Source organism: Ctenopharyngodon idella, chromosome 1 (assembly GCF_019924925.1).
Source record: "Ctenopharyngodon idella isolate HZGC_01 chromosome 1, HZGC01, whole genome shotgun sequence".
Classification (NCBI taxonomy): domain Eukaryota; kingdom Metazoa; phylum Chordata; class Actinopteri; order Cypriniformes; family Xenocyprididae; genus Ctenopharyngodon; species Ctenopharyngodon idella.
This window is the reverse complement of record NC_067220.1, coordinates 41,048,797-41,060,966: the sequence shown is the minus strand read 5'-3', so window position 1 is coordinate 41,060,966 and position 12,170 is coordinate 41,048,797. Positions and strand designations below refer to the sequence as shown.

Genomic DNA, 12,170 nt, shown 5'->3' with positions numbered 1-12,170 from the left:
TCATTTCATTTAATTAGTCAAATTTAAATTCTGAATCTTGTTTGATGCCTTAATTCAAATTCAGGAATAGAACTGTAATTTATGAGGCGTTCTCTATTCAAATCTTAATGGTTCATAGTCTAAATACCCTCCATTTCCTTTCTCATGCCCTACATCCATCTCCATAATACTCACACCCTTTTGGTTTTCTTCCTTATGTTCTGCCAGTCTCTTTCATGCTGATTAATGAAGGTTAAAGGGTTCTGCTGATGGTCGTGTCAGTGTAAGTTAACGAGTTAAGGGGACATGAAGGGTGTCGTGCTGTCTGTCAGCGTAGTAATGCTCAATTCTCCCTGACACACAGGACCGCAAAGTCTGAAGACACACATATGGCTCATATCCACATGCCCATGTCTAAATATACTGGATAAAATATTCAACTAACAATTTTAGAGGATGTGAATCATTTTGTTTTTCTTTAATCACAATAGCACAACTAAGTGAACCTGATAACATCATCCTCGAGGAAGTGACATTGCCAATAGGTTCAAGAGGTACTGCAGAGCTGAAATGTGTGTGTATAAATGCACTATAAACACTCTCCAAACGGATGCTTTACCTCTTCAGTCAACTGTGCAATTGAATTTCAGGGATGCCACACTCAATATTCCCTCTGCTTTCCCTCTTTGACTGGAGACATGTCCTGAGAGGTGATTTTCCATTACCACCCCTTACAAACTGCATGCACATGCACAAAAAAAGACAACTTCCCACGACACAAGCCACTTTTAATTTACTGTAGTTCAACTACATTCAAGCGAATCTCTCGAAAACATAGTTAGCATGTAGTAAATATGCTAACTATGGTCGTGTTGTAATATACAAACAACATTGAAACATTGCATTTAAAGAAGACTAAATGAAATCATTAATCATTTATTTGATCTGTGAATGGTGCGACCACAATAAATATCTGTATATAAGGCCTATATACTCTTTAAAAGCTAAACTGTGTTTTGAAAGTAGTTGAACTACTAGTGTTGTTGAGCTAGTAGCTAGTAATACACAACTTACCTTCTGGTGCATGTCGGCGGTTATGTGGTCCACCTCGCCATCCTCAATCTCACCCATCTTCAGCCGGCTCACCACCACTGTGCCCACTGTCGCTGAATCATCTGCTGTCCTGAAACACAGCAACACAATGACAAATGAGTCTCGGTACACCTGTGTCAAGGGCTTAAAGCTAATATGAACATGAATCACAACGTCCAGATGTTTTCATATTGAAGCTCCCCTGCAGTCAATAATTTTATCCCTTAAAACTCATCTTTGATCACTAAAATTACACATTTAAACATTTTTTTTCCTCCCCCGTGATAATAAATTCTTCCTGCCTTAAAATAGCTTGAATGTAACTCTACACCCTTGCTTCATTTAGTAAACGTGGATACATGAATATGCAAACCTGATCCACTTGGTCAACTTTAGTAAATGCTACACAGTAGCAAGTGGAAATATTGGTTTAATTCAGTCGTATATGATTGAACCAGAAACTGATTCAGAAGAAGTGGAAGAGTGAATAATACAGGCTCGTCTACAAGTCGATGTATCAGAATGGTAACACATTTTATGTATTGCTCTCTACAATGTCAAATAACAGTAAATAACATGATTAGCCTTTTGCTCGACTATGTTATCAAACAGCTAATAATGTGTTGCTAATGTTACCCAAACCATGTTCCCGTTCACCATCTCAGAGTCAGACAGCTGCCTTCTAAAAATCAGCATCCTTAGAAACGCTTTCAACATCATTGAAAGTCAGTGGGGAAAAGCCCTGTCCCGCATGTTAATGAGATTGGTTACTTGTTTGTAATGGTACAAAACGGACAGTTTCATCAGTGTTTTTGAAACCGTCTTTAGATTACTGCAGAAACTGGAGAAAATACTCAGCAATGGTGTTGACAGATGAATTTGCACATGGTTTGTCTTAAAGCATATTAAAACTCCACATTTTAGAGCAAGAAGTTAGTTCGATCCTTACAATCTGATCCAATTCATTTTCTAGTCTTGTATATTTGCTAACAAGAAATGTTCTCAGAACTTTGGCGTTCTGGCAAGGTTCTCTCAAAGTTATGAACAAACGTTCTTGCAGTAACATTAATATAATGTTCGTTCCAAGTTATCTGGTTTTTAAATTTGTTCTGGTGTTTAAAAAATAACTTTATTTATACATCCTTCATGGAATGTTTTTTTCTGAAACATCATTTCAGTTGGATGTTCATCATTTTTTAAACATTACTACATTTTAGAACGTTCAGAGAACATTCAAAAGTAACATTCCCATAATGTTTGCAAAATGATCAAATGGAATGTTCCCTTAACATTCACATAAACAAGATTTCTTTTTTTTAAATAATGAAAAAAAAAGGACTTTTTGAACATTCTAAGAACATTCAGAAATAACATTTAATGGGAATGTAAGCAAAATATTCTTTTTGTTAATTTCTACACTGTAAATAAATATCGTGATTTTAACGGTAAAAGACTGTAAAAATGCTACGGTGCAAAACAGTTAACTGGTTTACAGAAAGTTTCCGTACTATATACGGTGAATAACTGTAATAGATCTAATGGAACATTTAATGTAATTTTACAGTAAAATACCATTAAATTTACAGCTTTTGGAAGTGAAAAATAAGTCACTGTATAATTTACAGTGAAAAAACATAATTTGACATTCCCGCAATTTCCTGCGTGACACTTCACATTTGATGTATTTTCGTTGAAAAAACTCTGTTTCTTCTTAGTTTTTCTTGGTTTTGTCTAATCAGTTATGTACATTAGGGTTTTATGTTACATCTAATCTTGTTAATTCATGTTTATTGCATTTTTAAAATTTCATGCGAGTTACCATGATGGTGTTCAGTGTTTGTGTGAATGATACTGTGTGCACCTTTCATATATTAGTATTGTCCTTCTCAGCTTGTGGTAAAGCAGCCTGTGATAAGCTTTGATTCATCATGTGACTCTCATTATCATTGTGTTTGGTGGTTGTCAGTGTATTTTATAGGTTCAAAACAGATATTAGTACTTCAATAGGTTGGTAAATTAACATTATATCAGTTCATGAAATGTTTTTTTACTGTACATTTAAGTTAAATCTGTAAAACGTAAAATATTGCTACCGTATTTTTTACTGTAAATTTCTGGCCAACACAGCTGCCGGGTTTGTTTTACCGTAAATTTTAAATTTAATTATTTTTTTACAGTGTGTAAAATAAACAGTTATGAACGGTAATTATTACAATATAAAACTTTAAATTATACGGTTTTGAACTGTAAAATAGACAGTAAACCAAGTGCTGTCCCGTAAAACCTAAAATGTTGCTAAAGTATTTTTTACGGTAAGGTTCTGGAAACCACAGCTTCCGTTTTTTTACCGTAAACTTTGCAGGGATATTTTTTACAGTGTAGCTTGATCAGATAAAAAAATCTCATGTAAACGACTCAGATAGAGATGCTGCAGCCTCACTAAGGTACCTAAACCCGTAGTTGATATCCTGTAGACATTACCATTGATTAAGGAAGATTACTCAGTTTCTCAGTAGTTACCAGCCACAGGTTTGGCACAAGTAGCTCAAACCCCAGCTGTGGCTGTTTGCGTGCCAGCAGACTTGGAGTGTGTCTGATATCTGAGGTTATGATTGACCTCAAATTAACTTTGATGCTCGACTGAGTCATGGAGGAGAGAAAAAGACATCCAGTCAGCCTTAAGAGGTACATTGGCAAATTACCCATCCATGAACATGACCTAGACAAATCTAATTGGCCCTGGGTCTCTTTATGACAACAGTAAATCAGAGAGTGTTGTTATGAGAAGAGCTAGCAGTGTATGCTAATAGATCTGAATGAGACGCCGTTAGCAACACATTTTACTTCTGTAATGTGACACATTTCTGAGTGAAACAGGATATTTAATGATTGAAAGAAATGCAGGGACTTTTTATCCATTGAGGATTAATTGGAGAGAGACATGTAGTCATTATGAAGCAAAAAATAGAGCTTGATGGTTTGAGGGGTTTATAAAGTAAGAGGCATTTATGATGCTAGTCCTTTCAGAGGCAGTGCAAGTTATGACATTGTGGACTATTTTTTACTAGCTTGCATTTTTATCTCAAAGTCAGAGTCACTACATATGCTATCTTCCTGAAAAAAAAATGTATCACAGTTTCTACAAAAATATGAAGCAGCAGCACAACTGTTTTCAACATTGATAAAACTAAGAAATGTTTCTTGAGCATCAAATCATCATATTAGAATGATTTCTGAAGGATCATGTGACACTGAAGACTGGAGTAATGATGCTTAAAATTCAGCTTTCATCACAGGAATAAATTACATTTTACAATATATTTAAATGGAAAATTCTTTTATTTTGTAATAATATTTCGCAATATTACCATTTTCACTGTATTTTTGATCAAATAAATGCAGCATTGGTGAGCAGAAGAGACTTCATTCAAAAAATAATTAGAAAAACGTACTTTTGAACGCTACACACATATACTATATAGTCGATGACTCGTGGATGAAAAGTCACATTGTTACGCCAGTTGGTAATATGACTGTGTTCATAATTGAATCACTGATTCAACTGATTCGTTATCAAACACAGATTCACTCAGGAACGAATCAAGTGAGTGTCTTCATGAGGGAGTCACTGAATCATTCATTCAACCGATTTGCTCAAAACGCTGATTCATTCAGAAACTACAAGAAAAAATGAAACTAACAAAGAAATAAACAAAAAAAAATGTATCTGGCAATATTTTAGCCTATCTAAAATGTAAGTTACTTAATATTAAGTTTTTGTTCACTAACCTGTTGTATAAAATTATTATCACACAGTGTTGCTGCTTCTTTGTTACTTTGAACTTCTCAGAAATAGCCCAAGTCGTTGCACGCTTAATGTGAACTCCACAGCAACTACATAAATTTATCCACTAACCATTCAGAAACGTCCAGTTGCATTCTATAAGTTGTAACTTCTTCCTGAGTCTCTCCATCAATGTCCGACTCCAGTTTGAACAACGTAAAGCCCGGTACACACCAAGCCGACGCCGGCGAACTAGTGGCGACGAAAGCAGACTGCGGGGTTGGCTCACGTCGGCAGCGTCTGGGTCCAAAGTTGCCCTGACACCAACCCGACGCTCGACACTCAGTGGCCAAATAGCACGTCTCTTCTGCGCCTGTGTAAGAAGAAATGCCTTTCCGTACTAGCAGGTGGCAGTAGCTGAACAGCCAATCAGAATGATCAGATGGCCCGACTGACTGACAAGCTCAGACGGTGATTCAGTCGCAACATGTCGAATCGGCCGAAAAAAGCCGACGAGGACCAACTTCAGCCGACGGTGCGGCACACACTGAGAAATTATAGTCGGGTGACTGTCGGCTTGGTGTGATCCAGGCTTTAGGCTGAACACCGTTACTGACAATCCTCATTTTGGCTGCGTGAGATTCTCAAAGCTCTTAAAGCTCCAACCTCTTCTGGAAAGCAGCAATGAGCAGCAGCTCATTTGCATTTAAAGGGACACACACACAAATCAGTGTGTTTTTACTCACACCAAATGATAAATGATCTGTGGGGTATTTTGAGCTAAAACTTCACAGACACATTCTGGAGACACCAGAGACTTATATGACATCTTGTGAAAGTGGCATTATAGGTCCCCTTTAAGTTAGTTATATACACGCATTATGTACCAAAGTCCTGCATAGTGTAAAAAGGGGCAAAGGAAAGCAGCAGTGGTGAGGATCATAAATCTTTTCACATACAGCATCACAAGGCTTTTGATGATTTATGATGCCTTTAAACTCACAGCTGACTGTGACACTATTTCCCACTGTGACTAACAGCACAGTCAATTAAGAGAGGTAAAATTAATATTTTTCTCTCAAAAATACATACATGTCTTTATTTTGAGCTAGAGGGCATCTCAAGGACACGGTGCTTTCCACACAGACAGGATCTGATAGTGCTGCCACTCACAAAAGGACTGAAGGAGGTTGAATTTGTACATGATATTCAAGAGTTGTGAAAAGCTAAATGAAGAGTGATATTGAAAAGAAATACTTGAGTGGAATACACGAAACCAACCTTACTTCTTCACCTGCCGACACTCTGGGTCTGTGTCAACCAAAGGGTCTGTAATACCTGGAGAGAGTCATCCGTTAGCATTCCCATGCAGTTTCTCGGATGAAGCATGTCATTTGCAATCTGCTGTCTTTGCTTAAGGTCACTGAGTTTCACAGTTTATTTTTCCCTGACTGCCGTCAAAGAATAAAAAAAATAAAATAAAATAATAAAAAACAAAATGCAAAACAAAATTTAATTAAATACAAAATAAAATAAAATAAATGAATTTACAAAACTAAATTTAACAACAAATAAAATACAAAATGGAATTAAAAAAATAATGAAGGAAAATAAAATAAAATGTATGAGCTGCTCGTCAGTTTAAAAAAAAAAAAAAACGAAATATACCTAAAATACATTTACAGTACATAAAACAATAAAAATAAATACAAAACTAAATTATATAATAAAAAATAAATAAAATACAAAACTAAATTTAAAAAATCAAATTAAATACAAAACTAAATTTAAAACAAAATAAATACAACGCTAAAATTAATACTAAACTAAATAAAAAATAATAATAATAAAGTAAAATAAAATAAAATATAAAATAAAATGTATGAAAATGTATGAGCTGCTCAAGTCAGGTTAAAAATAAATAAAAAAAATCATAAAAAAAACAATATACCTAAAATGCATTTGCAGTACATAAAACAATACTGACATTCATTTAAAAATAAATACAAAACTACATTAAATAATAAAATAAAGTAAATAAAATACAAAGCTTAATTAAAAATCAAATTAAATACAAAATTAAATTTAAAAAAATAAATAAATAAACTAAAAGTAAAAGTAAAATAAAATTTAAAATAAAACATATATACTGTTCATATATGAGCTGCTCCAGTCAGGTTCAAAATAAAATGATTTAAAAACCCATATATATACACCTAATATACATTTAAAGTAAATACAATAATACTGACATTCATTTACATCCTTGACTGAAAAAGTTTTAGCATGTTTAAATAAAATACTGTTTATTAAAACCAACTTGTTTCTTACACATGTTGATAAAACTGTCATACAGTCTTGATTCTTGGTTTTGTTTCTTGACTCAATCAGAAACATTTGTAAGAGACCGTTGTTCTCACTCTTTCCCCTCACAAGTTCACTCAAAAAACTGCTTGAGTTCTTGAGTGCTTTGATCCGACTCAAAAGAGCAATTCATTCATGAATCGGACATTGCTAGTCGAGTCCTCTTATGGATGATCAGTCAAAATGGAGCAGTTGTGAAGCTCTTGTTCTGCCTTATTTTCCCTCAAGTTCAGCCCTGATGAGATACCCCATACATCTCACCCCACCTGAGGAGAAATCCTCCGATTTTTGACCTACATAAAAAGCTGGACGGCGCTAAAAATAGCTCAGCAGTTTTATGATTGTCTCTATGAGTAATGCTGGCACAATTGTGGAGAGCAGATGAGCGAGAGCTGCTCTGGATCCTTGTAAATGAACCAGCCCTTTCTTCCCTCTGTTTTTCCCATGACTCAGCAGTAATTGTATTTGGATGGCTGTCTCAATCAGCTAGTCGACACACTGAGCTTCTGCACAGAAAGCGGCAGAGATCGACTGAGCAGATGCTTGTTTTGGAGCATTTCCAGTCCTTTCTAAACAGACGCTACGCAACGGCTATTGATGAATATGAACAACCAACTCCCTTGCTATTTTTACAGCAGAACATATAAAATTAATTGAATTCATTCAAAAATCATGCAGCATTTGCAGGCTCCGTCGAGAGGCCTTTGCCCGGCGGTTTATCTGGCCGCTCAGTATTATTCTGTATTAAGGCGGCGGCTGATGGATGCTGCTGAGCGCTGTGAAAGGTCATTCGTCACTTGATTTCCGAGGGCTGTTAAAATCTCAGCCTCAAACGAGGTCATGTTATGAAGCTCATGTCTGAAGACTCAGTGCTATAACTGTGTATTACAGACCATTGTTTCATTCTACAAAGGTGGTGATCTTTTAAAAAGGGTAATTGAGAAATAGGGCAGTGTGTGTATATGTGATCATTATTAGGATGAATATGAAAGCTGTCAAGAACATGTCTGGGTCATATTTAACCATAAAAAATAAAAAGAAGGAATAAGAAAAAGTTTTTTTTTATTTTAAAGTACAGTTATTTAATCCTAAAACAATTTTAAACGGGACCTATAATGCCCCTTTTCACAAGATGTAATATAAGTCTCTGGTGTCAGCTTGTCAAATTTGCCCCTATTTGGGTGTGAGCAAAAACACATTGTTTGTGTCCCTTTAAATGCAAATGAGCTGCTGCTCCCGGCCCCCTTTCCAGAAGAGGGCAGAGCTTTAACAGCTCGTGCTTCAGTTGCTTTCTTCATCTGCAGCTTTGCCTCTCTTGCGAAAACAAAATGGCGGCGCCATGGGTGGAAACGTGCAGATTAAGAGACGGTAATGTGATCCCCTTCCTACGTCAATAGGGGAGCGAAATCTGAGCGGCTTGTTTTTTCACATGCTTGCAGAGAAAGGCTTACCAAAACAAAGTTACTGGGTTGTCCTTTTTCACGTTTTCTGGGTTGGTAGATGCACCGGAGACCCTGATTATAGCACTTAAACATGGAAAAAGTCAGATTTTCATAAAATGTCCCCTTTAAAGTTATTTAACCCCAAAAATAAATAAGAAATTATATTTAGCAAGAATATTTTGTATTTTTAAAATGGTCTTTAAAACCAACTTTCTTTTTGTGTTTGATTCTCAGGGGAAATGTGATCTGGACATGTTTTCATGAGACTCGCCCACCGCATGCTAAAATGAAGTGTATAAACTTGTGAATTAAGGTAAACATTTAGAGATTAAACTCCCCCGGCAATACAATCCGTTCTCTTTGAGAATCTTATGTCGCACAGCTTCTACTGAGGCTCATGAATCCAGGCTCTGTGTTTGGTGCAGTCTTTCATTTCCATAAAGGTTCGTTATGTACGCCCTGCTTGTGGTTGTGAGTCAATTTGCAAAGGCATTTTGTGAGGCAAGCTCCAATCAATGACAATCGAATGAGAGAGCCAGTCACTGATGCAGAAAACAGGAAGCCAGTCATTGACCTCATCACAATCCAGCGCAGTAATTGTGCTCTGTTATCAACTAGAATCGTACGTTTGCTGTACCTGGTAATTCTGTGTTATTCAGTTATTTCGTTATGAGATAATACGTTCAAAAGCGAGCTGTGAATTGGCTCATGAGGAGGTCCAGATGGAATATGACGATGACTTTCTCACATTTTCTCCATTTTTTTGGGCCAATCTGTAGAAAAATCTGTAATTCTAAAAATGTATTAAAAAATGGTAAAATGTGTTAAACCAAGCAGAGAGTACTTCAGTCTTATTGGTAGCTGAAAGCACAATCAAATTAGCCAAAATAATTATATTAAATATTTTTAAATTTTTCATAAACAGTCAAGGGTCGAGTATTTCTAGAGATGTGCAATCTGTCTAGCTTGATAAACTCAACAAAATAATTAAAATGATAATTGGCTTGACCCATATTTTTACTCATGTTCTTAATTTTCTGCTTGAGCAGTTATTAGTCATTTAATGGGGAAAAAAACAAGTTTAACTGACAATTGCTCAAATCAAAATATCCAAAATCAAAACTAAAAATTGAAATAATTTTTGCAATTCTATTTTCCAGCATTTAAAAATAAACATGATTGGAATGATAATTATATATATATATATATAAAATGTATATATATATGTATATATATATATATATATATATATATATATATAAAATGTGTATATATATATATATATATATATATATATAAAATGTATAAATATTATTTAAAATATAGAATCATAACCTTAAAATAATAATATTAACAATTCATGTGATATATTATAATAAATAATAATATCAAATACAATGTAAAAAAAATTGTAATATAAAAAATTTCAATCAACATTAATATAAATGGTGATATATAATAAAATAAATAACCATATAAAATATAAAATAAAATATAAAAATAAACTGTAATACTAAAAATACCAGCTGATAACCTCAAAATAATAATATTTATATAAATGGTGTGATACATTAAAAAAAACATCATAATAATATAAAATATTAAAAAAAAAATGATAATATAAAAAATAGATCATTAACATTAAAATAGTAATATTAAAATAATTGATGTTATATAATAAAATAAATAATAGTATAAAATATAGAATAAAATATAAAATAATATTAAAAAATATTGGTTGATAACCATTTTCATATACATTTGTTAGTAGGTCATGTGCGAATTAGTGTTGTCAAAAGTACCGACTTTGGTACTAAAATATTGAAAATGTGACCATACCAGCATTTCTCCCTAGCATTTTGAGCGCTGTTGAGCAGAATCTTAAACACCTCTGACTGGCCATTGTGTTCACGTGCTCATCAGATATGTCTGTGATTGGCTACAATGATCAATGCTTCAAAAACATGTTGTAAATAGACATCTTTGACGCTTTTTACCGAGTGCTTACACAGATACACACGGGAGCATTTGACCGATCTGCTGATAGACGCCTGCTTTCAAACGCCCCCGCTCCTGCTTTCAAAACACTTTCAAACACTTTTTTTTCCGTGTGCTTTCAAGCACTCCCGTGCGTTGATCATTGTAGCCAATCACAGACATATCTGATGAGCGCGTGAACACAACGGCCAATCAGAGGTGTTTACAAATCCGCTCAACAGCACTCAAAGCGTCACATTTTTAAAATTTCAGTACTGACTTGATATCGAAGTCAGTACTTTTGGCAACACTAGTGTGAATAGGACCGCTGTCAAAATGCTCTCAAATCAGATCCCGCAGTTTGCCGGCTTTAGGAATTACATAATTGCCAGAAAAGTTTTGCCGCTATTTGTGAACAAAGCGATCACAAGAACATTTTATGGCATTTCAGTGGTGGTGTATAAATAATAAATTAATAGCTTATATAATAATAATAGCTTATTGGTAGTCGGCACATCACCCGCTCATTTGCATGAGGTGTAAGTGGACACGCCCACATCACCAACAGTCTCTGGAACATCACTGAACTCTTACTGACATTCAGTGACTCATCACTGCATGTTTCAGCAGCTCCCCTTGAGAAAAGACGCCTTGCATGTTTCTCTTCACAGTTTGTCAACGCTGCAGAAAATGTGTTTTCACAAGTTAGTTGTTCTATCAGCTCAGCAAGTTCACAATAGACTAAACAGAACACAACCGTGACAGTCTATCTCCCTCAGACCACACTCCACAACATCTCTATCCTCTAGCGCTTCTGTGTCGAAAACATCTAAAAAGTCCAACACAGAGCTAAGAAAACGTCAAAATCTCTCCCAAACCCACTGAGACCACCAGCACCCTTTTATATCTGAACCGCTCGACTCTTGAAGATGCAAATAACAAGCTCACCCTCACAGCTGAAGGTCCTGCCCTGTGGTCGTGAATGTGAAAGTATCTCAGGCCAGTCAAAATGTCAAGCTTCCTGCAGAGCAATGAGAGCAAAAGGTACCAGAGACTATAAATACCCTGTTTTGTGGGGCTGGACGGAAACAGCTTAAAGGTAAGCTCTCTGTCTTAAAAATAAGGCTTGAGATGTGCGGGTCGGGACATGGCATTTTTTCGAAACTCTAAAAGCCTTAGTGTCTGTGAAGAATGCCTCTAACCAAAGTATTAATATTTTAAACCTCACCCACACATATATAATGAAGCATTCAAAACGCTCTGTGTGATGGAAAGTACAAGACACCTACAAAAGAAACGTTTGTCAGTCATTATCGGTTTATATGTAAGCTGTCCTAAACATGTCACATGTGGGTCAGTGTTAACCACAATTTCCACCAAAATAACACAGTAGCTAGATTGTTTTTGTACAGTAGTGTAGTACTATTGTTAAAACCATAAGAATTAATAAGGGATCTGCTTCAAACGGGGTAAGAAAATTTCAGAATCTTTATGTAATTATAAGGCCCTGTTTCCACCTTGTATTAAGATGT

At 35.1% G+C, this 12,170-nt stretch overlaps 1 protein-coding gene across 6 annotated transcripts in view; it reads right to left on the bottom strand.

Annotated features, from left to right (window-relative positions):
- inpp4b (inositol polyphosphate-4-phosphatase type II B) overlaps positions 1-12,170 on the bottom strand; it is a 184,339-nt gene that overhangs the window by 109,141 nt on the left and 63,028 nt on the right. For 5 of the 6 annotated variants that reach the window (XM_051909733.1, XM_051909742.1, XM_051909752.1 and 2 more), the window contains one exon: positions 1,054-1,162. In XM_051909733.1, coding sequence (XP_051765693.1) covers positions 1,054-1,162 — 109 coding nt within the window. Of the gene's footprint in view, positions 1-598; positions 947-1,053; positions 1,163-12,170 lie in introns of those variants that run through there. The other variant, XM_051909780.1, reaches the window with a different exon arrangement.